Source organism: Miniopterus natalensis, chromosome 10 (assembly GCF_054644295.1).
Source record: "Miniopterus natalensis isolate mMinNat1 chromosome 10, mMinNat1.hap1, whole genome shotgun sequence".
Lineage (NCBI taxonomy): Eukaryota > Metazoa > Chordata > Mammalia > Chiroptera > Miniopteridae > Miniopterus > Miniopterus natalensis.
In genome coordinates this window covers 79,366,033-79,390,509 of record NC_142090.1, presented here as the reverse complement: position 1 = coordinate 79,390,509, position 24,477 = coordinate 79,366,033, and the positions used below count along the sequence as shown (strand labels likewise).

The 24,477-nt window shown below is 46.5% G+C and overlaps 1 protein-coding gene across 1 annotated transcript in view; it reads left to right on the top strand.

The window, feature by feature from the left end:
• The first annotated feature begins 3,216 nt into the window (after positions 1-3,216).
• The window catches only part of DPY19L1 (dpy-19 like C-mannosyltransferase 1), a 63,413-nt gene continuing 42,152 nt past the window's right edge, over positions 3,217-24,477 (top strand). The window contains exons 1-6 of the mRNA XM_087821256.1: positions 3,217-3,527; positions 17,082-17,106; positions 17,709-17,796; positions 19,991-20,128; positions 22,685-22,805; positions 23,326-23,419. Of these exons, the coding sequence (XP_087677382.1) occupies positions 3,230-3,527; positions 17,082-17,106; positions 17,709-17,796; positions 19,991-20,128; positions 22,685-22,805; positions 23,326-23,419 (764 nt within the window). The 5' untranslated portion in view covers positions 3,217-3,229. The remainder of the gene's footprint in view (positions 3,528-17,081; positions 17,107-17,708; positions 17,797-19,990; positions 20,129-22,684; positions 22,806-23,325; positions 23,420-24,477) is intronic.

The window sequence follows — 24,477 nt, the reverse complement described above, 5'->3', positions numbered from 1 at the left end:
GGAGAGAGACAGAAACATCAATGATGAGAGTCATTGATCGGCTGCCTCCTGCACGCCGCCTACTGGGGTCGAGCCCACAACCGGGGCATGTGCCCTGACGGGGAATCGAACTGGGATCTGCTGGATCCTAGGTCCATGCTCAACCGCTGAGCTACGCCGGCCAGGCTCGCGTCCTGCTTTTAATCTTCTTTCTCTTTATCCCTAAAGTTTTTAAAAATTATTTTTCAATTAAATTTTTTTTTTTTTTAATTTCAAACGCCCAAAGTGGAGCTTTGAGTGAGAGAGGATTGGGTTTGCACACTGGGGACCAGATCAGGGCTCCTTCATGAGCGGTGGCTCTGGTGGGTCCCTTGGAACCCGTCTGCCTTGACCCAGTTTTCCTACAGCGTCACATGAGGAAACATACTTCGGTGGACCTGGAGCCGCCGAAGAGGAAAGCACGTTGAAGGCGGTTGGTAATTGCAATGCTTAATTTATACTCAGTATACACTTGAATCTGTCCAAAGGATCATCCATTCTCGGTGCCCAACACAGTATTTAAAATCAGCTCTCAGTTTGTTTCTTTTTCTCAGCATCCGCCACTATGTGGCGGGCGCTGGCCTAAGGATGCAGCTGTGAATAAGCTGCAGGGCCGCGCTGGTGGGTCTCACAGTTATGGAGACAAGATGAAATGTGGCTGTAACCTTCCAGGAGGGACCAGTTTCTGCCCCACCACCCTCCCTCTGTGCAAACACCCTCCTTTTCGGGGATGGAGGGGAGGAGGGCCAGAGGGGTTGCCTACTGTTTTGCCCAGGCTTCGTGATGCCCGAGTGAGCATCATTTGTGAGGCACAGGCGGGAAGCAGGGAGCCTCGGGGAGGATCAGCGGCTCAGTGGCTGAGAAGCGGAGGCCCAGCGGGACTGGTCTGAGGGTGCACAGCCGTCTCTGCTGCTCTGAGCTCTACTCCCCTGCATCCCACAGCCCTGGGCTGTCCAGGACTGTCAGCCTCAGGCTCCGGGAGGACTGAGGGTCCTTATACATCATCCACTGCTTTGAACAATTACTGAAAAATTACTTCCATGGAAGTAATTGTTAGATACATTACATACACTGTCTTATTTAATTTTTACAAACCTGCCGCGGAGATGTTTTTATTATTTTCAGTTTAGGGATGAGGAAACTGACACTCAGAAAAGTCTAGTAACTTGGCCAAGGTCCCAGGGCTGTTACGGGTCAGAGCAGACTGGAACCTGGGCCTGTAGTTACCACGTTTTTTAACCAGTGCCCCACACAGCCCCTCTGTGGGATTCTCTACTTGGTAGCCAAGCAAAGAAGAGGACTGGTCAGTGCTGGTGGAACTGAGAAAACCCGGCTGGGTGTGTCTTTAAGGTGTTACTCGTTCAACTCCGCTCAGCAAGCTGCTGTAGCCAGGCCCCGGGACAGGCCCTGTGGGACAGCAGGAGATTGAGCGCGGAAGATACTTTGCCCTCTAGAAATTCAAGACAGGGCAGAGGAAGGCCAGAAATAAGTGACTTTCACATGTTCTACCGAACACAGCCTTATGCATCAACATGGGGTTGTTACCACCTGCATTTGTTCACTCAGCTGCTCATTTGCTCATTTATTCACCCGACAACAGTTTCCTCACCTACAATAGTGCCGGTTGAAGGGAGGCAGTTCCTGAATCGGAGCCTGCCATGTACAGAGGACAGATCAGTGATCCAGTACTTCAAACAGTAAACCTCTTTTCCACGTGTTTTTTCTAATCATTAAAAAAAAAAAAAAAATCAGTCAACAAATTGTTACATTTAATAGACACTGAATTAAGTTTCTTTGACTCTAATGGTTAATAAATTAAAAATTAATCCAAGCGGGTAACACTGGATCCATCTGACACATTGTTTCATAATCCAAGCATTCTGTTATATCACTTTCAATCTTTTTTTACAACAGTGTCTAAAATTAGTTGTTCCCTGCTCCAATAAAGACATCTGAAAATCCAAACTCACAGAACGGAGAGTGTGAGGGGTTATTAATTAGCAAGGCAAAATAAATTCCCTTTACCAAAGAAGTCATTGTCCCTTAAAAGAGCATAATAGCGAATGCCAATTATTAACTTCCTTAATAAAGAAACCTGCGGGCAGAGAACTTAAGCGTGAGGATCCACCGGCCCGCGAAGACCGTTAGTACGGGGAGATAACCGGGTCACAGCGGCGTGGCTGGGATTACAAAACCGGGGCTTGCGGCCGCTTTTCGGAACAAGCCCACTGGACAGAGCAAGGGCGGGAACTTCTCGGTTGCTATTCAGGACGTTGCAAGGCTTTGCGCAAAGAATGCGCGGTGGAGGGGGGGACAGCTGGGACCCACGGGGTTTTCCAATCCTCCTCGACTTCCTTTCCTCGTGCATTTCCAGGCTATTAAAAAACACACAAAACGTTTGCTAATACAAAACTTTTGTATTACCAAATACAGTTCTGCTTTCTTTAAGCCCCAAGGTGAGAGCACGTGAAGCGGATCACTCCGCTCTTCGTAAGGCGGGGTCGCCCGAGCGAGCCCGGGTGCAGCCCCGCAGGCGGCGAGGCCACGCGCGCGGAGCGAACGGGCGGAGAACGCGGGGCCGGCGCCCGAGGCTGCAGAGCGCGCCCAGCGCCCCCGCGTGGTCGTTCCGAGGGCCTCGCCCGGGGCCAGCCACCGGAGCCGCGCCTCCTGGGCCACGCGGGCTCCGCCGGGCGCCACGCGCAGCCTTCAACCGGTCAAAACTTCCACCAGCGGCCCCCGCCGGAGAGAGCCCTGCCTCCCCGCCGCTCGCAGGGAGACGGCGGCCGCACCCGGAAGGCGGCCCGAGCCCGCGCCCCGCCGACTTCCGCGCGGGTCCCGAGCCGGACCGGGGTCGCCCGGCGGCCACGGGGTTGGCTCCCGCCCGCGCCGGAAGTCTGCGCGTGCGCGCTGGCCGGCCGGGAGCGCGCGTCCGGCGCGGAGGGGCGGGGGGGCGGGGCCCTCGCAGGGAGTCCCCGCCCCCGCCCCCCGGCGTTCCGCGGTCGCCGTGACAACCGGAGCGGCGGTACGGCGGCGGGCGCGCGAGTCCGGCGCCTCCTCCCGGCCGCAGCGCTCGGCAGGCGGCCGCCGCCCGGCCTTGCAGCTCTCCCCGCCTCCCGGCCCGCGGGGAGGGACCGGCCCGCCCTCCGCCGGAGTGAGCGGCGCCCCGGCCGCCGTCCGGGCGCGCGCAGCCAGCGGGCGCGACTATGCCAAGATGGTCCTGCAGGCGCGGAACAAGCACCGGGAGGCGGCCCCCAAGCCGCCCCAGCAGCCCCGCGCCTCGCAGTCACCGCTGAGGGGGGCGCGGGACGCCGGCGCCGGGGAGCCCGGGCCCGAGCGCGCGCCCCCGTCCCCCGGGCGCAAGGGCGCCGCGGGCAGAAAGGGGCCCCGCGCCGAGCCCGCCGCGCCGCCCTCCGGGGGCGGCCTCTGGGGGCGCCTGGCGGCCGGGCTGCGCGGGGCGCTGGGCCTGCGGCGCGCGGGGCGCGGCCGGACCTGGACCACGCTCCTGCTAGGTGAGCAGCCCCGCGCGGGCGCCGCCGGGCGCGGAACTTTCCGCCGCGGGCCCGTCCTCCGCTCCTCTCCCGCTTCCCCCCGCCCCGCCCCGCGCCCCGTCCCCGCCAGTTTGCAGCCCTCTGGACTTTTCCTGGGACGCCCTCGTCTCCTCCCGCGCTCCCCTCCGCCTCCCCGGGCTCCGGCCGCCTCGCTCCCCGCCCTCCCGCCCGCTCTCGGTCTCTGCTTTTTAAAAAATGGCCCCGAGATCAACAGCTGCCCGGCCTGGCCGCGAACTGGCGGGTCCGCGCTGGCGAGCCCCGGGCGCCGCTGGTTGGCGCGCCGGCCCCGCGCGGGTCCCTCGCCCGCCGCCCGCGGGGGCCTCGCTCCGGGTCGGAAGCGAGCCGCGGAGCCCGCAGCAGGAGCGCGTTCCCTGCCCTAGAAAGTTGCTAAACTTGTCATTAGATCGCAGCGGGCTTTTTCCTTCTTGGCGGCAGACACCGCCGGTGGCACTTTATGTGATTCCCCGTCAGCGCGTCACTTTCCAGAGCGTTCGGGGCGCCGGGCCTCGGCCCTCCCCGCTGGCCCGGGAACGGGGGTGGAGGCCTCGCCGCCCCCTCCCGCGGCCGGCGCCGAGAGGATGCGGCGTGAGCCGGTGCCGAGCCCACCGGAGCCGAAACGCCGCGGGCTGCGGACCACGTCAGCTTCCCTTTGTTTCCCGCGGGCGTTGCGAGGAGGCGAGTTAGAGCAGTTCGGACGAAAGGCCTGATGTTCTAAGTCGGCCGGTGCGCGGCTCTAACTGCTGTTCCCACGTCGGGCCGCTGATGGGCTCTGGGTTGCTGAATTATTGAATATTGGCGACCTCTCTCTTAGAGCCTTTCCGATGCCCTTCGTGACCCAGAAGAACGTGGAGTTCAGTGTAGGCCGAGAACTAGAACCCAGCAAGCAGCGCCCCTGAGACAGGCCACAGCCACCCGAGAAGGCGCTCAGCCCTGGAACCCAGGGCCACCGCGTGTGCGCGCGTGTGAGAGAGAGAATGGGCTCAGAAAGGTTGGTAGTGTTATCGGGGTACTTTTTCCCTGCTGTAGAGTCAAGCCTAGAAAAATGCGGACTTGAGTACTGTCCTTTCCTCCTCTCTTCAGGCCTGGGCTTGGAAACCTCGCTGGCGAGCGGCATAGATAGGCTCACCTTGGGGAGGCAGCATGGTGCAGTGGATGGGAGCGCTCCAGCTTCCCTCCCGTGCTGAAGTTCGGATTAAGTTTCAAGTGATTTCCTCTGTGAACCTTCCCTTCCCTGTGACACGGGATTGTCACCTCCCTCCTTGACGGGGGTGTCCTGAGGAGCACAGTCAGAGGGTGGGTAACGCGTATGGACAGGCACTCTGCGTCTAAAGCATTTAACAGGGTTTAGTTGCTGTTATAAAGGCACATGCGTAATACTTGCGTTCTGGTGGCAGGATGCACCTGCGTTTTTCCTGAGTGGCCGGTGTAAACATTGACAGCTATAGTAAAATACGGAATGGCACCGCTTTTTCAAGGAGGTGGCGGTAACAAGTCAGAATAATACGCATTGCCATTTTCTTCTGTGCCTCTCTTCTTGTAATTGCATTTCCTGTGTTTGGATTTAGTCTTCCCCGACCTAAATACAGCTTTGTATTAACACAGCAGCACGGCACTTTACTTGACTCACCCCTTTGGCCATTGGAAGGCACAGTGAAGGAACTGTCCCGTGTTCTTGGGTGTGCGCTGGCCAGTGGCCACCAGGTGTATGGAGGTTAGGTGACCAGACCAAGGTCTAGAGACTTTCTAACCATCTACATAAGACCGCAGGACACTCTGAGAGATGGCTCTGAAGAGTGATCGGACCTGGGATGTTTGGTTCTTTCTTTGGCCCTTTACCCTCTAATCCTACAGAGAGGAGCAGAGTATAGACATTTTAAAAAATTTATCTTTATTGATTTCAGAGAGAGGAAGGGAGAAGGAGAGAAAGGAACATCAGTGATGAGAGAGTCATTGATCGGCTGCCTCCTGCACGCCCCCGACTGGGGATCCAACCCGCAACCCGGGCTCGAGCCCTGACCAGGAATCGAACCGCGATCTCCTGGATCTTAGGTCGATGCTCAACTGCTGAGCCACGCTCGGCCGGGCCAGAGTATAGACATTTGAAAGCCTCATTTCCTCTCCTGTCCCCCCTCGCAGAATGAGGGCAAGTTGGGCCGACCCCGTACAGTCTTTAGTATGGGTCTTTGCTCTTACAGAAATTGCTTCATTTATGTTTAGGAAGAAATTTTAAAACCTGAGTCTCCTTAATAAAAGCACAAATTTTTGAGTTAGAAACTGACTAGGGGTCCCTAGTTCAGCTTCTCTCATCTCCTTCATATGTGCTAAGTGCTGGTGAGGAGCTCACTAGCTACCAAGGGCCCCTTTCCTCATCTGGGCAGTGCTAAACATTGTTTAAAAACCCATTGTAATAAACAGATGTTTTTCGTACTTGGGGACATGATTTACGATTTGTTTAATGCTAACAATTGTGAAGAAGGGTTCTTGAAATGTCTTTTTAGACATCTCAACCCAGCCTGAATGCTTCAGGGAAGGCCGGTGTAGTCAGGAGAACCATGACAGTGTTCCTCAAACGTCTTTCACCACAACCCACAGTAAGCAGTGCAGTTTAACCTAAAATCCGCCCACACTCCTGAAAGTGCAGCCCAGTACATAAATGTGTTTGTTCGTCTGTCTGTTTCTACATGTCAGTGTTCCAGCAGGAAACATTTAATTAAAGGACTGTTTTTAGGAAGTGTGAGCAGGCTTAAGGAATCCACAAAAGGTCCTGAAGCACCCAGGCACTGCGAACACTGGGAAGGTGCTGCCACCTCTGGGCCTGAAGGAGAAGGGAGCTATCAGGAGGTGAACCCCAGGAGAGCTTCCAGGGTGCCTTCGGGAGCAGGGCCACCCAAGAAGAGTGGCTTCAAACTCTCCTGCAGCCCTGTGATCTGCTGGTGCCTCTCACTGCTGACCAACTGGAAACCCTTACAAGGGGCCCAGCTGAGGTGTCCTGCGGGTTCAGCCTCCTGGGGCTAGAAACGAGGCAGAGAAGGGAGGAGAATGTGTTTGGAGGCAAATGGAAACCAACCACATGGGTGCATATATTTAACTGTAGCAACAGTATCATGTAAGAATACTTACCCCTGTAATGTGCAGTGCACTCTGATTTTCTATCTGCCTTTAAAAAAATGCTGTTTATAAGCCATTAGGCAGATTTCATGATCTGTTATGACCCATCCCTGTTTCAAACCAGGCAGGTGCCTGACCTCCCTGAGCTGACCTTCCTGCGGCAGGAATCCTGGAGCTAAGTAAATCTCCTCCCCCTTTTCGATGGGGACACAGTCTGGTTTACGAAAGTTTCTCTGATGCGGTGTTTCCCTGACACGGGATCTGCATTGCCCTTTATGATCCGATGTGGCTGTCATTCTAATCAGAGTTGGGGGAGAGTGAGGCTCCTTGTCCCTGTCGCTTATCAAGCAGGAGGATGAGAGGCTAGTGGGAGGACTCGTGTTTTAGGGAACAGGACAGGGTGCTTTCCTTTGTGGAAGGGAAGGGTGCATGTTAAACGTAAAACAGCTTATCTGCGTGAGAGACCAGAATGTAAGATGCCATTTACAAAACAAACATCATAACAATGTAACCTGCGTGTGGAAGAGATGGTTGAACTACTGTGTTATCCCCTTCGTGCGTCCTGCCTGACCCATTTCCGTCCCCTGCCTGTGGCCGATGGCACCGCACCACCGCTCTCAGCTGGTCCTTTACTCAGGGCTTCGGGGCCTCAGCACTAGGACATGTGGGGTCGAACAGTTCTTTCTTTGGGGGTGGTTCTGTGGATCGTGGGATGTGTAGCAGCATCCCTGGCCTCTACCTGTTAGATGCCAGTAGCCCATCCCCAGCTGTGACAACCAGAATGCCTCCAGGTATTGGCACATGTCCCTTGGGAGACAAAATCTCCATGTTTAGAACCACTGCTTTTGTCATCACAACTTAGGAGACCCGGAGCTCATGTCCTGGGAAGACATGTAACTTCTAAGGGGCAGGAGGGGAAGACGCCAGGTCGGGCAGAGGGTCAGGTGTGGGTGCTGGGAACTGGGGCAGGTGGGAGGCAGCATGTGTGTTGGAGCCCCCCAGGCCTCTCAGTGCTGACCTGCATCCCAATCCTGTTTCTATACTCTAAGGGTACAGATGCCTTCATATTTCTGACCCTTAATTGCCTCATCTTTAAAACGGTGATAATAAATGCTTCACCTGGTTATGGTAGAGTAAGTAAAATAATGTATGTAAAATAACTGTGGCTCCATTCACATCCGCTGGTTGTCGAGTGCCTACTATGCCAGGTGCTGTTTGCCGGGGGATAGCGTGGAGAACAGGCCGCTGTAGCTCCTGCCTCCGTGAAACTTCCATTCTTGGGCGGGGGGGGGGGGGCAGCGGGGGGGGGGCCGGGGTGCAAATAAAAGTAATTGCACATTTGCTTCTTGCAGGAAGTGTAGTGGAGGAAAGAAACAGGAGGCAGAGATAGAGAAAACAGGAAACGTCCCTTTAAATAGGGTCAAGAAGGCTTCTGGGAGGTAGCCCCCCAGTGAGACCTGGCAGAAGAGAAGGGGCTGGGCAGAGGCAGAGAGCTGTGGGTCAGTGGACCGCGTGCCGCGGGGCAGGGCAGGGCAGGGCTGGCGTGCTGGAGGAGGGGCTGTGGTGCGCCAGCGAGGTGGGTGCAGAGCAGGCCTCCTCGAGGAGCTTGGGCTTCATTCCTAGTGGGATGGAAGCCGAGGGTCGGGTGAGGGGACAGGTTTGAAAGAAAAGATCAAGAAGTCTCTCTTGGACACCTTACCTCTGAGACATTTGTGAGGTATCCAAGTAGAGATGCCAAGTAGGTGATGGGACGTAAGAGGAGAGGTCTGAGTGGAGACGTACAGTAGGGCGTCATCAGCAAGTGGGCGGCATTCAGTTCATGGGAGTTGATCGCAGCATCTTTCCCTTGTGCGGGGTTTACTCTGTGCCAGGCGTCGTTCTAAGAGTTGCAGGTGAACTCACTTATCTTAAACTCACCTGCTCACTCGGTCCTCACCTTGACGCTATGACTGTCATGCCCATTTTCCTAAGTGGGGGATCTAAGGCACACAGTTAAGTCTTGCCTAAGATCACCCCTAGAATGTGGAAGGGCCAGGATTTGAACCCCAGTGATGTGGCTCCAGACTTCATGCTCTTAACCACTATTCCACCCTTTGTAGGGTGAGTATAGCGAGGGAAGAGAGGAAGCCCAGGATCCAGTCTTGAGGAACCCCGCCACTTAGTGCTCAATGCACTGCCTTTCTTGTTTCTCCCTTCCTCAGGGGAAGAGGGATTTTACATAGAAATGTGGGACTAGGACGTGGAAAGAGCATGTGAGGGTTGGCATAGGGACCAGAAAGGCTGAGGTAGTGTGGGGCTTGGGGCCACCGGCCCAGGTGGTGGGCTTGCTCTCAAAGGTGGAGGCACAGCCGAGTGCCCACTGAGTGTGTATTAATAGGGAGATGCCAGGCCCTACATTTCCCAGGAAAGCCAGTGAATAGGGTGGGAGTTTGGGATTTTAAACAGTTTTTTCAATGTTTAAAGCCTTTTTTCCTTTCTAAAATAGACTTCAGGTTACCGCTAAAGAATATTTATATTTACTTAAACATATTAAGAGATACAGTTGGAAGGGTTCTGAATATGTGGCACTCATGAGTGCTCAAATAAATAACAGATTCAATGAGTATAGTGTAACTATGAGGATGTATTACCAATTTGTGGTTGATGTTTGGTCCATACTATGGTATCGATACTAAAAGCAGATACCATTTTATTATATACATATGCGTATTTGGATGTTGCTGAAACTTGAACTACTGCCGTTTTTATGTTTTACACAGTCAGCTCTTAGGCTGCATTAATGTCTCTTAAAGTTTATGTTAATAAAATGTATTATCGTGGAGACCTCAAGCCTGTGTGCATGTTTCCCGGTGGGCAGTGCCCAACTTTATTTATATGCTTAGTCCTGAATTCTTGTTTCACTGGTTCATCTTTTGCCATCAGATTGTTCTTCACCCAAATCACTGGAATGTGACTCTTCCAGGGGAGTTTGCTGGTTTTCTTTAGTTACCATTCTAATGATCACCAGTCATAAAAGTTAGTGAAAATTACATCTGTTTCTAGGTCAAGACCATTATGTGGATGTCTAATTCCATAAAAGGCAGTCATTTCACAGGAAAGATCAGTTCTGCATGGATGACCTTTCGTAATTCAAGAATCATTTGATAGGGATAAATGTAAAGAGGAAGAATTTCCAGAGCACATAAATCTACAATTGTTGGAACTGTTATTTTTGCTTTAATACTGTGATTATTAGCATCATCACTGTGTTTTTTTAATGCATATAAATTAACAGTTCACATGTTTCCATGTTTTCTGGCATATGTCCTCTTGTTTGACGCCTTTGCCAAAGTCACCAATCACCAGGTGTGTTTTGCAGCACTGTCACTGCACACAACCAGTGCTGGGTGGCATTTTGTAATTTTAATTTACAGCAGCAAATGTTAGCATAATGACACAGTCGCCAGAATCGAGCACAGGAGTTCCAGCATGACTCACTGTACTGAGCAAGGACGCAGGGGGTATCGTCATTAGCACCAACTGTATATGAGACGCAGGTATAAATCACTTGACTAATTACTTTTGAAAACTTGCCATCTTGACACATTTTTAAACTTGCGAAGATTGTTAAACTTGAGAGTGAGGCTTTAGTCATGTTCTTACGCCAGCCCAAGTTTGCTGAAGGGTTACTGCCCTGCACTGCCTTTTCCCATTGACTTCCTGGCAGTAATTAATCACCGCTTTTTGTAACGCCATCGTTCAGTGCTGAAATTGTCAAACCTAAGACTTTTTCCCCACATTTTATACTAATCACGAAGTACTTATGTAACTGGCATAGTGCTACTGTTTTCCATTAGGTTTAACATTTTTTAAGACCTTGTTTCTCATTCTTTTCTCATCTTTGATCTCCATGGAAATTTCATATAAGTGTAGAACTTAAAGGTTACCTCATGTCGTTTCCCAGGGGAGGAAACTAATGTAGGCCAGGTGAGTGGCCTGGCATCATTAGGGAGCTCACTGGGGGAGGGTGGGATTGAAGTTAAGGTCTCGGCAGGTCTGTCGGGTTGTCGGTGTCAGATCTACAGCCTGAGGACCATCAACAATACATGAATGGGAAGATGACCTTATATGTTCCAAACCTGACAGCTCTTTTGGGAAGTGCATTGCTTTGCTGGCTGCTGCTCACATAAATATTTTTAAAATGTGAAAATTTACTTTATGTGTTTCTTTGTTTAGAAGCTTAATTATATTCTCTTAGGGGGTTGTGATACACACTTTCTATGCTCTGTTTTTATGTATCCACTTAAAAATAAACCTTGATTTTGCAATTGTTTCTAAGGGATTTCCTCCTGCATATTAGTGCATCCTTTGGTCCCTGGACTCCAGCACTCCCAGTTTGGATGCTCCAGGCCCCTCTGGTTGGGGAGCTGTGCCAAACCCCTCCTGGTGCTCATGGCTCTCTGAGAGCCTGGCACACTGTGTTCAGGGATGGACAGAAGTAGGTTTACAGTCATAAACAAAGAAACAATAATTTATACACAATAATGCGAGAATAAACTTTCGCGTTCTTGTAACTGTAAACCTACTTTGCCCCACCCTGTATATAGTGAGTGGGCCCTCAATAAATATTGTCTCATTATTGCCATTACCATTTATGTCCTGCACCATCAGTATTAGTGATGGGGATTCTCTTGTCCTCTTGGATCCATGTCAACATCCAGCTTTTTTTCACTGTCCTCTTTTCTGATACTCACCATAAATTCCACCTAAGTTGTAATCATATCATGAGACACCCCCCCACCCCACTTTAATAAACCTGCCCTGAGAAGGTCATTACTGATCTGCCTTCTCATATTTCGTGCAGTTCATGGACTGTGCCATTTCCCTGAGTGCCTATTGTGTTCTCTCATTATTTTATTACCTAAGTCTTATCGCAGGGATTTTATCTCTAAGGGCAAAGATATTGGCTAGTATTTCTTTAACGTTCTCGGTTTCTGGGAAAATGTGTTGTGTATCTCGTAGGCATTTAGAAACTTGCTGACTTTAAGGCTGTAATAACACACAAACCTGGGTGCTAGAAAGAAGGAAGGAGCTGAGCACGTGGGACACACGACTGTTTCCTCTTTCCCAGGCTGTGTCCTAAGCAGTGTCTTCTCACTTGGTAATTTACTACACAGAAGCTAGACTTTGTTTCATTCTGCATACGATAGGCTAGAAACATTTCTTTCAATATACTAATTGTATTGTTTTATCTATACATTTACCTTTATGCAGTGGGAGTGCTTTGGGCAGTTTAGAATGCTTAGATATTGTCTCTAGGTGTTCAAGTTTTTATTGAATTGAGTACTTTCTATAACTTCTCTTACATGGTGATAGTCACTTAACATTTGAACCCAGCAAGGAGCAAGGCTCCAGGCACAGGGCCAGGAGATGGAGACAGTAAGATGGATTCACCACGAGCTCAGCCTCCAGGCACCTGCTTCCAGCAGAGGAAGCTGTTGTGAGCGTGACTAGCTACTCACTAGCTGTGATACAGGTATAGCTGGGGTGGTGGACAAGCTTCACCAAATGCCACACTTGAATTGCTGTGGCTTTGAAGGCTGGGCGAGGAGTTTCAGGTGGGAGCAAAGGCATAGCATCACCAAAGCACTCAGTATTTTAGGGGATTCTTGCCCAGTGCAGCCTGTGTGAAGGCTGGGCAGTGGGGATTAACTGGAAATAGGCCAGTCATGTGTGGGCCTCAGGGTGTGAGCCATGGGACGCCGTGGGCTTTTCAAACAAGGGGGTGAGATGCTGGGTTTGCACATGTAGAACCTGTGTTCTCCAGGGTGGGTTAATGTGGGACAGGGATGCTCTTTACTTGGGACTCAGCTTCTGGAAAGAAACATTTATTTTTTTAAAATCTATTTTGTTTATTGTTGACACTATTACAGATGTCCCCTATTCCCCCCCTTCACCTACCTCCACCCAGCCTCCACCCCCCCTCTCCGAATGGACCCCTGAGAACAATAAGCCATTGTTAGTCATTGCTGGAAGGGCTTGACTATAGAACTTCAGGTTGACTTGAGAACCATGTCTAATAGATTTAAGGGGCATCCTTCTTTTTGTCATTTTGTCACTTGAGGGTTAGGGAGGTTAAAACTGTTTAGAATACTTTAAGCATGGATTAACCTCAATTTAGTAATAAGTTGTATTTTTAAGATTTGCAGGTCATTTTGGACTTAGAATACATTTCTCCATATAAACATTGTCACTGGGTGAGGCCATCAAATGCCCACAAGCAGGAAAGCAGGCAGCTCTGTCAGGGAGGCTGAAAGAAACCCAGGTTGGGGTTAGAACCCCTGGGTTCCTGGAGTTCTCGCCATCTGCCAGCTGTGTGCCTTCGGGGAAATCGCCTTGGGGCTGGTTTCCGTCGCTCTCACTCGCAGGGCTGCTGTGAGAATCAGATGAGGCCTGTGGCAGTGCTCTGTGACTTAAAGTGCATACTAGTTACAGAGTCAGGTGTGAGGGAAACGTCCCAAGGGTGGGAAAACGTGTTGGTGGCCAGGAGACATGGCGCTGGCTGCAGGTAGCACAGGGGGCGCCGGAGCGCAGCCACCCGGCTTCGAGCTCTCGCTCGCCACCTTGAGGACGAGGGGACCGCAGGGTGCAGGAGATGCAGCTGAGGAATCTTAATGATGCAGGTCACGGGGCTCCACTTCCTCCACGGGATCCGTGGGGTGGCAGGGCCTGGAGAGGGACCTGGGCTTCCCAGTCACCCACTGGGCGGGACGAGGCTGGAGAAGAGGTGGAAAGGCGGGGGCTCCGTGCTGGGCGGAGAGCGCATGGGATTCAGGATTGATGGGAGCAGTAGGGGAGGCCCCGTGCCCCATTTCTTTGTGGGTTCTTGCTGCCGCTAAGGCTGTGGCCAGGCACTGGGGGCTGGCACTGGACTAGCCCCTGTGGGGCGGCCTTGGGGGCTGAGGCTGGAAGGAGGGGCGTCGGGTGGGGCAGGAGCTGCTACAGCACCAGGGGAGCCACGCCCTGTGGAGCGCAGCCCTGCCCCCCGCTCCTGGCCCCCAGCTCCGGGCTGCCAAGTGCAGACACCGGGGGCTAATTTACACTAACTCAGTGGTAACTATTTTTGAAAACACTGTTACATGCACAGGTAGTGTATGTATATGTCCATCAATTGCAGTTTACTGAAGTTTGGGTTATTATGTGGACATGATTTAGGATTATTTCATTTCCCCCTTAACTATATCAAGTTGTACGCGTTAATTCAGCAAACACCTGAGTCTGGCTGTGTGCTCTGGTAAAGTTCAGTAATCGTCTCTACTCTTGGGAGTTATATTCTATTTCCTTTAAACAAGATTCTGATAACAGAAGAATTTTCAGTGAAGAGGCTGCTCAGGTCCCATAAGACTGAAAGTAGATATAACGTGATTTATAATCCGGAACAAAATTTCCTTAATCACAAAGTGGAAAGAGGTCCAATTTCGTTTCAGAGTGTTAATAATTTATGTGCTTCCAGCAAAACATAAGAGCCTTTCAAAATTCTCAGCCATGGGGTGGCAATCTTTTGAATTAGACCACAAAGCCAACCTTCTTTCCTTGAACACCTTCTTGTTATAGAACAGATTTGGATTTTTTGAAATTTAGTTTTATGTTCTGATTGAAAAAGACCCAAAACTTGCTATACTTACCTCAATATCTTAAATACAAAATATAGCATATGTGTTAAAATGGAAAAGACGGATTATCAATTTTATGACACTTTCAAAGAGAGTATAAACAGGTTTGATAATCAGCAGACTAAATTTAGAGAAAATCAATTTTAATCTCTTGTAGGCAAGGAGATAAGAAGAGTTCTTTAGGGCTGCCTTCAGAAGTTTTTATCATTTTATGTGTTTAAATTACATGCCCACAAGGCAAGTATCTACTTTACTTGTGCTTCCATTTTCAAATGACATGTACATATAATTTATTTCAATTTTGAATAAATTAAAGCACAGCTCTACATCTTTAGATAAAAATAGCTTCTATAAAACACTGTCTATATCAACAGATGAATTGCAACTTTTTCCTTTTATCTTTAATATAAAAAAGGGTAAGGGGAATGAGGTACTTGAGAAGGCAGCGGCCATGGCCTTTGTCCGTCCCCTCCCCCAGTGCGTGGCTCTAGGGTCACAGTCCTGCTGCAGCTTCCCTTTCTCTGTTTACCTGCTTTGTTTGCTTGGGCAAGTTAACTCAGGTTTTCTGGGCCTCAACCTCTCATCTGTATCCTAGGGAAATAAATATTTGTACCTACCTCCTAGGGATGCATTGAGTTGGCTCAAGGAAAGCACTGCAAGTTTCTGGCCTGTAATAAGAATTCCAGCGCTAGCTGCTTTACTATTCTTACTACTAAATGGAAATGAACAGTGGAATCCAAAACATTGGGCTCATTATTAATTGACCCAGAGACTAAGAAAGTGCCACTCAAATACCAAGAGCTCCAAGAATTGTTTACTCCCGTGCTGCAGAAAATGAATTAAAGGGATTCCAGAAGGCACCAAAGGCCACTCTGTATCTTCCACCCTTCTCCTGAGGAATCGTGGTGTCCTGAGGAAGTAGAGGACTCTTATTGATCACTCCAGAACTGTGAAGGTCAAGGCCAACTTAAAGGCATAGTGTGAGATGCATTGCTGTTCAAGTCAGCAGAGGACAGGATGCCCCCTTAGAGAATCATTTAGTATTCTACAAGTTTATTGTCAAATGGGAAGAAGAAACAGTAAAATTATAAAATAGGAGCAACATTATTATTTTAAAATAATACTGTTTAAAATGGAGAAGTGAAGATAAGCCAAAAAAACCCTGTGAATTAATAATTTAGTAAATAAATCACAAGTATACACATTGCAAAATAAATACATTAACAATATCCAGTACATGTAATGAAAGAGTGATTTCATGGATATTAGAAAAAAAATGTTAAGTTCCCAGGAAGACTTAGTAAGAAATATCAATTGACTATGTATTAAATATGTATTAACTCTACTGATAGGGTTTTTGTCGAGGGTAATTGAAAAGCAAGATGAACAGTTGAAGGTATATATCATGAGTATGGATGTGAACATAGGGAATTATATTGTAAACATGTAGATTCTTCCCAAATTAATTTATAAATGAAATCCCAATTATATTCTCAAAGTATGACACATCTTCAGTATGATAAAGGTGGCTTTTCATTCTGTGCGAGAATGGTTTATTCAGAACATTATCACTAGGTCATTGAGAAAGTAAAGCCCAAGTTTTATTAGTGGGGGGGGGGTGGTGTCTTTAATGGAAAAGGAAGCGGGTAGTATTTGTCAACAAGAAAAAAAATCAAGATTTCCAAAGGTCAAAGTGGCACATGCAAACAAATGTCCAGTGACCAGCCTAGTTCAGTATTTGCAGTCTCATTGGACCTAGAGAGTAACTTTATCTTTTATAACCATTAATATCTCCTAGGCAAAACATATTTTTTTAAAAAATGTAAATATTTCTTTGAGAATAAGGCAAAAGATCTGAGCTGTTTGGTTTTCATTTCTAAGAATATTTTCACCATTCAATTCCTTAGTAATTTAATCAGAAGCCTGCAGTAAGATGAACCTTGTGATACAAGAGAATTAAATGGTATTTTCTGGATTCATCTTAATATGTGCTTTGTACTTGGACAGAAAGCAAACCATTGATTCTGTTAAATAACAAGACTTCAAATGAGTAAATTTTAAAGATCTGATCGGCGTCATTGAATGATGCCTGAATGGGGCGGCATCCCCCCAGCAGGTAGAAAGGCTTTTGAAGGCCGAAGGGGGCCGAGGAAGAGTGATTAGCAGGCTGCCCTAGTCACTCCGTTTTTGGTCTGTCGTCTGTTTTTTACAATTCTCATGTACTGATTTTATCATTAACTTGTTTCCTCTGTAACCTTTTCTTCATTCCTTTTCCCGTTCCATCTCTTCGTTTTTTATTTATTTCATTTTTTAAATTTGTCTAAAAATAGTAAAATTTATCATAAAACTTCAGGTATTGCAACAGTATGTAAAAAGTTTTTTATCCATCCACAGTCCTGTTCCTGAAGTCAACTTACTTCGTTGTTCCCAGTTACCTCTCACCATTGCTTCTATCTGGATATTTCCATCCGAGGGTACCTTGTACACAGTTTTGGGCAAATAAAGGCTTTCATGTATTTTGTTGAAAGAGTGAGCGAATGTAAACTGTAGACATACGCTTAATTCCTTTATAATTCAGCCAATTGATATTTTAGGCATAGTCCGGGGGCTTCTTTGGAAGTGTCAGTATTCTGCCACCTTGAACAGTCCCACACTCACCCATCCCTAACCATGCATGCCTTTGTAGTGGTTTTCTGTTAAGTTGAAAACATTTCTTTATATTAACGTAGTAACTGAAATTTCTTTTTTCTTCCAGCTGCCTTTGCTGCAGTGTTGCACTGGTAAGATTGTTTTCTCCTGTGGTCTCTTCTGCAGATGGTTATAACTTACCGTAGCTGTTTCTTTTGGCTCTAAGGAATGATTTCAGTATGATGATGAATATATATGATCACATGCAACACAGTCATCTGAAAAATCGTGTAATTGATAAATGGGCAGAATGTAATTTTTTAATAAACATATTTATTATTGAAGAGGTTATATTTGAGACTGTACTTCGCTTAACATTACTACAGTGTTCATGTTGAGAGGAAGATTAATTTTTTTAATCTTCTAGATAGAAATATGAATTTCATTAATCAGACATCTCTGAAATGGTAACTCAATGGCATTTATGGTTTATCATTTTATTGTACTTGGCTTAAAATATTCTGGTTCATTCTAATTTTAAAATCTAATTTGAATGTGTTTTCTTGTAGAGAGAAATTTTAGTATAAATGTAAGACATACTGAGCAGAAAAACAAATATGGGTACCATTGTATTTGAGTTTTGTTCCAAAATTATCTGCAAATTATTAATTTCATTTTTGCTTTTAGTGTTTCTTTGAAAAATATTACTTAGGATAAGCTTCAGTACTGTTGCTTTGTTGCTTCTGTTTTGCAGGAGCCACATAACACACCTCTTTGAAAATGATCGTCACTTTTCTCACCTCTCAACCTTGGAAAGGGAGATGGCTTTTCGCACTGAAATGGTTAGTTTCCATGTGGTATTTGATTGTAGTATTTTAGGAATCTCAAACTTTTAAGCTTTTTCTTACGGAAATTTTCAGAGATGCTCCAAAGTAGCAAGAGTGGACACCTTCCGTCTCTGCATCCCCCAGCTTCAACTCCTAGGGCACAGCCGTTTTCCCTTCATCCACAACCCCCACACTCGTCTCTCTTAAGGAAACCTCAGATTTGTATCATTTCATCTGCGAGCGCTTTCATATAAGGACTTTTTTGTTAATGACCGTACTTTTGTCACACTTGAAAACAATGAACAGCAATTTTTATTTTATTTTTTTTTAAAATATATATTGATTTCTGAGAGAGGAAGGGAGAGGGAGAGAGAGATAGAAACATCAATGATGAGTCATTGATTGGCTGCAGCCCACAACCCAGGCCTGTGCCCTGACCGGGAATCGAACTCTGATCGCCTGGATCGTAGGTGGACGCTCAGCCGCTGAGCCACGCCCGGCTGGGCATGAACAGCAATTTTTAATAACATCAGGTGTCAATCCGTGCTTAAATAACCCGATTGACTTTTTTTTCACAGTTAATGTGTTGGTATGTTTGAGTCAGGATCCCAACACTGTCTGTACGTTGCATTTGGTTGATGTAGCTCTTATCTCTTTCTTAAGTCTTTCAGTCTATAAGTTCCTCTTCCCATGTTTGTTTTGTTCTCCCTGCTGTTTATTTTTTGAAGAATCCTGGCCATTTGTCCTATAGAATTACCCACAGTAATTAATGTTATTTATTATGTTCCACTGTCCCAAGTTTCCTGAAAATGGATAGATAAGAGTCTTGATAGCTGAAGGTTTGATTTTTGGGGGCAGGGCAGGCAGGAATACTAGCCCTCAGCCAAGGTCAGTTATTTTGTTAGGATTTCCAAATGGTGATGATCTATTCTACTACTTTTTCTGCATTATTAACTGTAACTCTTATATAAAGAAATTTCCTGTAATACTTGAACTTGGTTTCTCTGAGGTACACGTCATACAGGTAAGACGAGTTCATTCTTGGTTCATTCTACTTACTGCCTTTTGGAAAAATGAGTTGGTTCTCTCGAATCTTCTCATGATAACCAATGGAGTTTCTTCTATGGGAGTCTCATTATGATTTGATGGATTTTAACAAGTTTTATAAACTCACTTGTCTTTAGGTGGTTCTTTAGCATTGCAGGCCGCTCTGTGTCCCCTTGACATGGCCCTACTAGTATTCTGAAGCTTCCTTTCCTGTATTATAGACATTTTATCTCCTGACCTGGAGTCATCCAGTTTTCCAATTTCCAGTCCCTTTCAGTGGCAGATGGTATTTAGAGACTACAGTTTTGGTGCTAGAGATGCTTACTCCTGCTATTTTAAACTAGATTGGCCTTTTCGGTAAACAGAATTAGGAAACAGTTTTATTATAACTCATGAATTTATAAAATAACTCATGAATTTATCTTATTTTTAAATTAAAATTTAAGATTTCATGGTTTTTACTTATTTTATATTAAATTTGCATCTTTTCTGTTAGCCTGAGAATCTTGGTTTGAAATTACTTACTTTTGAGGAATAACAGTGCCAGAGGTATTAAAAATATGATTTCTGAAAACAGTTTAGGACTTTCTTGCATTTCAGTTTGATTTTAGGATACACAGTAGGGATGTACAGTGAAATTACTACATCTTAAAGTTATTGGAAATCCTCTCCCAACTTGATAATTTCTGTTTAAAAATTTTAATTTATAATAGGCTGTTTATGTGATTCCAAAATCAAACCTACAAAACAAGGATTCAGATAAGCAGACGGGGAAACATTTCTGGCCAGGGAAGAATTTGTAGTTGATGGTAAATTTCAGTTCCATAATAGGTTACACACCCTATTCAAGCTAGCCTTCTCCAACACTCACATTATAGGTTATAGGGTTTTCTTAAATGAGATATGCTGAGCTATTTTTATAAATGTGGAAACTATTTTTGAAGCTCTTTTGAGCCCAATTGTTTCAGTTAAGACAAGGTTATACTAAAATATGTACGCTTTTTGCAATCTAAGAACTTATCAGTGGTTAGAAACCTATGAAATTGATTGTAGCTCTTACTTGCTTGAGTGCTTTTTTAAAAACAGTGTATTTTAAGTTTCTTTAAAGCTACTATAGTAATTATGTACTTTTTATTATGACTATAATATATGCTTATTTCAGGGGCTGTATTATTCCTACTTCAAGACTATTGTGGAAGCGCCCTCGTTCTTAAATGGAGTATGGATGATTATGAATGACAGGCTGACCGAATACCCCCTTGTAATTAATACATTAAAAAGGTTCAATCTTTACCCTGAGGTAAGCTACTTTCTCAATTGTGATTTTCTTACTTTACAAAAAAGTGTTATTTGTATTAAAAGCTAATTCTAAATCTAAGGTATGATTCAGTACATTACATTTTATTGTTTTTTAAAAAAAATGTATCTCTTCTTAGAAAGGAATATAAAAAAAATCATTAATTTTGAAGAACTTGAACTGATTCTGTGGGACCTATGATTGTGTGGTTTAGGGAATGTGAAGCTATCTGCATGGTGTGCTGGTTGGGATTATAGCGGGGGGTGCCATGCCTTTCACAGGTCATTGGCCAGATAGTGTTTCTTCCCCATCTGGGAGGCTTCCCTTCACTGTATTTTCTCAAGGTGGGCCACCCAGGAGGTGGGGAGGAAGGCAGTGACATCAGTAACTTGTTTTGGCCTCTCTACCATCCTGCTTTCAGGTGACACATTCCTCAGAGCTCTCCAGGGCCCCCCTTACCTGTGCCTTCCTCAGTGCTCGCCTCCTTGACGTGATGGGTGGTGCTCCAGTTACCCACAGTTCCCCCGTCCCCCCTTCTCAGCACCTGCTGCTGCTGGACAGCCTGGGCCTCATGCCAAGGCCTTGGGTGGCCTTGGTCTTGGCAGGGGTCCCACGCTCTGGCTCAGTACCAGCACTTAGCTGGGCTCCCGGTCATTTCCCATTGAGTGAGAGGAGTTGAACTTCCAGGCCAGTGAGTTCACCCGACTGATTAATGAGGAGGCAGAGACCAATAAATAACCACAAGCCCAGTGTTCTGCTTACCGAGTACTTTCAGTATAACCACGTACGCATTTACTTTTGCAGAAATTGGATCACACAAGAAAACTGAGATCACATGGCGCATCTTTTAAATAAATGCCTTTGTCTTATAAGACTATTTATAACCATTTTCCTGTGTCATCTTCTCTTCCACAGCCTCCTTTTTAATGGCTGTGTGTACAATGTACCATTGTTTACTTAGTTCATCATTTATGAAAATTCCTTTTAAGATATTCTGATGCTGCAGTAAGCATCTTTGAACTCAGTCTTTACATGTCTCCGTTTTTCACACTATAACTTTGTTGAGGTGGAACTGTTTAGTTTAACAGAATCCACACTTGAGTGATTGTGGTCATGCTGCCAGAATGCCTTCCAGATAGGTTACACGAAGTGCAATTCCCACTAGCAGTGTTTTTGAGAATGCTTGGCTACCTGAATCCTTGCTTTGTGTGTGTATGAATTTATTTAAAAAATGCATCTTCTCTTTTAAAAATGCATTTTCATGCCCTTTGTCTATATTTCCATTGAAGTTTTATAAGAGCGCATTTATTATATGGGGATTTTAATACTGTTATATGGATAAAACATTTTTCCCAGCTTTTTGTTTGCTTTTAGCTTTGTGTATGATGTGTATGTATTTTTTTCTGTACAGAAATATATCTGAATCATTTTAATTTATGATTTTTTATTCACATATGTAAAAAAATCTTTGTTCTTTTTAATTGTGATGTTTTTAATTAATATTTGCATTTTTAATTTACCTGGAATTTGTTTTGGTATAGTGTGGGGTAGGAATCTAATCATGTTTTTTCACAGTGGTCATGCGTGTAACCTGACACTTTGGGGTGTGGTCCATCTCCCCCACACTCATGATTATATACAACGTTATTATGCGTGTGTGCTTGCTTCTGTGTTTGGACTTGCGTGTAGTGTCACCTTAGGTTGAGGTCGGAAGCAGACTTAGATTTCCTGCAGGACATGTATGGGGGTCAGTGCCTGAAGGGAAGAAGGGAGCAGGATAGGGCAGGAGGAGCTGGGCTGGGCTGCAGCCACACAAAGGCCTCAGCCAGTCCCAGGAGCTCTGGAGCTGGGAGGCTCTGCAGGCTGCGTACCTGCAGGCAAGGGCCCGGACTCGCCAGTCAAAGGGCGCAGCTGTCCTTGAGTGAGGGTGGCCTTTAGTGAACTGACTCTTTAGCAGACAGTGGTTCCCAGAGAGGGACTCAGCTGAGAGCTGTCAGCTGCAGGCCGTGCAGCTGCTGGGCGGGATCTGGGTGGAGTCCACCACCTCCACCGGGCTACTTTGATCTGTTGATCACACTATTTTAGTTGTAAGTAACGCACTTTATGTGTGTTGGGACATTCTTTTCGGTTGTCTCCTCTTTGTTTTTCTCTGGGTAACAGCCCTAAACAGACACTTCGGATTTGACTAGTACTGGTTTATGTCAATAAATTAATTTGAGGGAGAATTCACGTCTTGAATCATTAGACCCATTCAGGAAGACATAGAGCCTTTCTGATTGTCATCTTTTATGTTCCGTAGTAGGGTTTTATAGCTCTTGAAAATACAGATAAATCCCGCACGTTCCTGGTTCTGTTTTATTCCTGCCCGTGGGTGGGCAGCTGAGGGCTGCCCGCGGAACCTGTTGGGGTTGTGAGGCTCTTACCGGATTCCGCAGGTGCCAAGTGCATGCTACCGGAAGGGGACATTTGATAGTTATCAAGCATCTTACAAATACTCCAGTAATGAAACTGTTGAGGATAATATCTTTTCTCATAATGTCTCTATTTTTGAAAAATTAGGTCATCTTAGCCAGCTGGTACCGAATTTATACCAAAATAATGGACTTCGTTGGCATTCAGACCAAGATCTGTTGGACGGTTACCAGAGGAGAAGGGCTCAGCCCGATCGAGAGCTGTGAAGGCAAGTTCTGCCCGCGCCCCGCCTGGCGCCTGCTGGGCCCAGCGACGGGAAACCGCCGCCCTGCCTTCTGTTCATGGTCCTTCCAGCGGGGCGCCCGGGCGGGACCGCGGGGGGCTGCTTCCCCTGCTCTCAGGGGCCTCGGCTGCACCCCAGGGGCTGCTGCGCTTACTTCCTGGCTCCTGGGCTGGGGCCACAGCCAGGCTGGGCCTGGCTGGGATTGTCAGCAGGGCCACCCACATGTCCCCTTCCCTGGCTGCTGCACACTCTGTTGAGTTGTCACCAGCCCAGACAGACCCAAAAGCTGGGGCAGACCCCGTACTTCCCCGGCAGACCCTGGAGGAGCGTCTGTCCACGGCTGCTCCCCGTTCGTCTGAGATCCGCAGGAGTGTTGTGTGTTCGGATTGGAAACAAGGCAACCACTCGATATATATCACAACCATTTTCAAAACAAGCATGTTTAATATCAATTGCCAGACATATAAAGAGCCTTTTAGAGCACACGTTTTGTTTGTTTTTAAAGGATTGGGAGACCCCGCTTGCTTTTATGTGGCTGTCATTTTCCTTTTAAATGGACTGATGATGGCTTTGTTCTTCATTTATGGCACGTGCCTCAGGTAAGCCTGCCCCTTGAGAATATTTTAGCATGGTGTGTGGTAGCGTGCCCGAGGGTGATATACATAGTGCAATTATTGTTGAAGTGTGGTTCTGTTTTAGAACAGTGTCACTGCTGATATCTCTACTTGTAGATATAAAATTACTTCCCATTTGGATGATTTCACCATTGTCATGGCCAGCAAAACCAAAAATAATTTTAGAGGCTTAAATTTATCAAATGTGGGGGGCATATTTGAAAAATGTTAGGTACTCATGGGTATGTGAGCATAAGCAATATATATTATTTACGTGAAATATAATGGAAACACTCATCATCAAACAGTGTAAAGGCTCTTACTTTGCTAATGTTAAAATAGAAATATATTTTATGCAGGTATTTACTATCTGACCTGATTTACTTTGTAATCAAGCAACATTCCTAAAACTAAAAGATTGACAACTTTTCTGAAGGGTTTTTCTGTTTATTGCTCTTTTTGTTGACAGTTCTCCACATTGTATACTTTAATTCTCTTGCCATGAGAGTATCCTTAGTTTTCTTTTCTTCTGCTCGCTGATTCTTTGTGGTGCAGAGTAGGAGCATAGTTACAGGTATATACACACTCTTCAGTTTGAGTTAATAGATTCGCATCTGCCATTCTCCTGCTGTCTTCTTTGCTTTGGAAGTGTGGCATTTCATTTTAGTACCTCTTGAGTTCTTAGCTTAGAGTTTGAGTATACAGCAGTTACTTGATAAATGTTTATCAAATGAGGTAGCTAGTAGATCAGTTGAGAATATATTTGCATTTAGATTTAAGATACTTTAATGCTAATGTTTCTGACTTAGCTCTAAGGAAGTTCTTTTAATGATTTAATTAGGGGAGACTGAAATGAAAATGCATGATTAAGAGATGGGAAAATTTTCTTCTTGAAACAAGACAACTTAACCAAGGGGTATGGCAATCAGGAGAGGAGGCTGACTCGGGAAGCAAGGCCGACGCACCTCACCTCGTGTGGTGATGAGCCGAGGGGAAGCTGGGGCATGTGTTCTTTTGCCGAGGACTGCCCACTGTCTCACGGG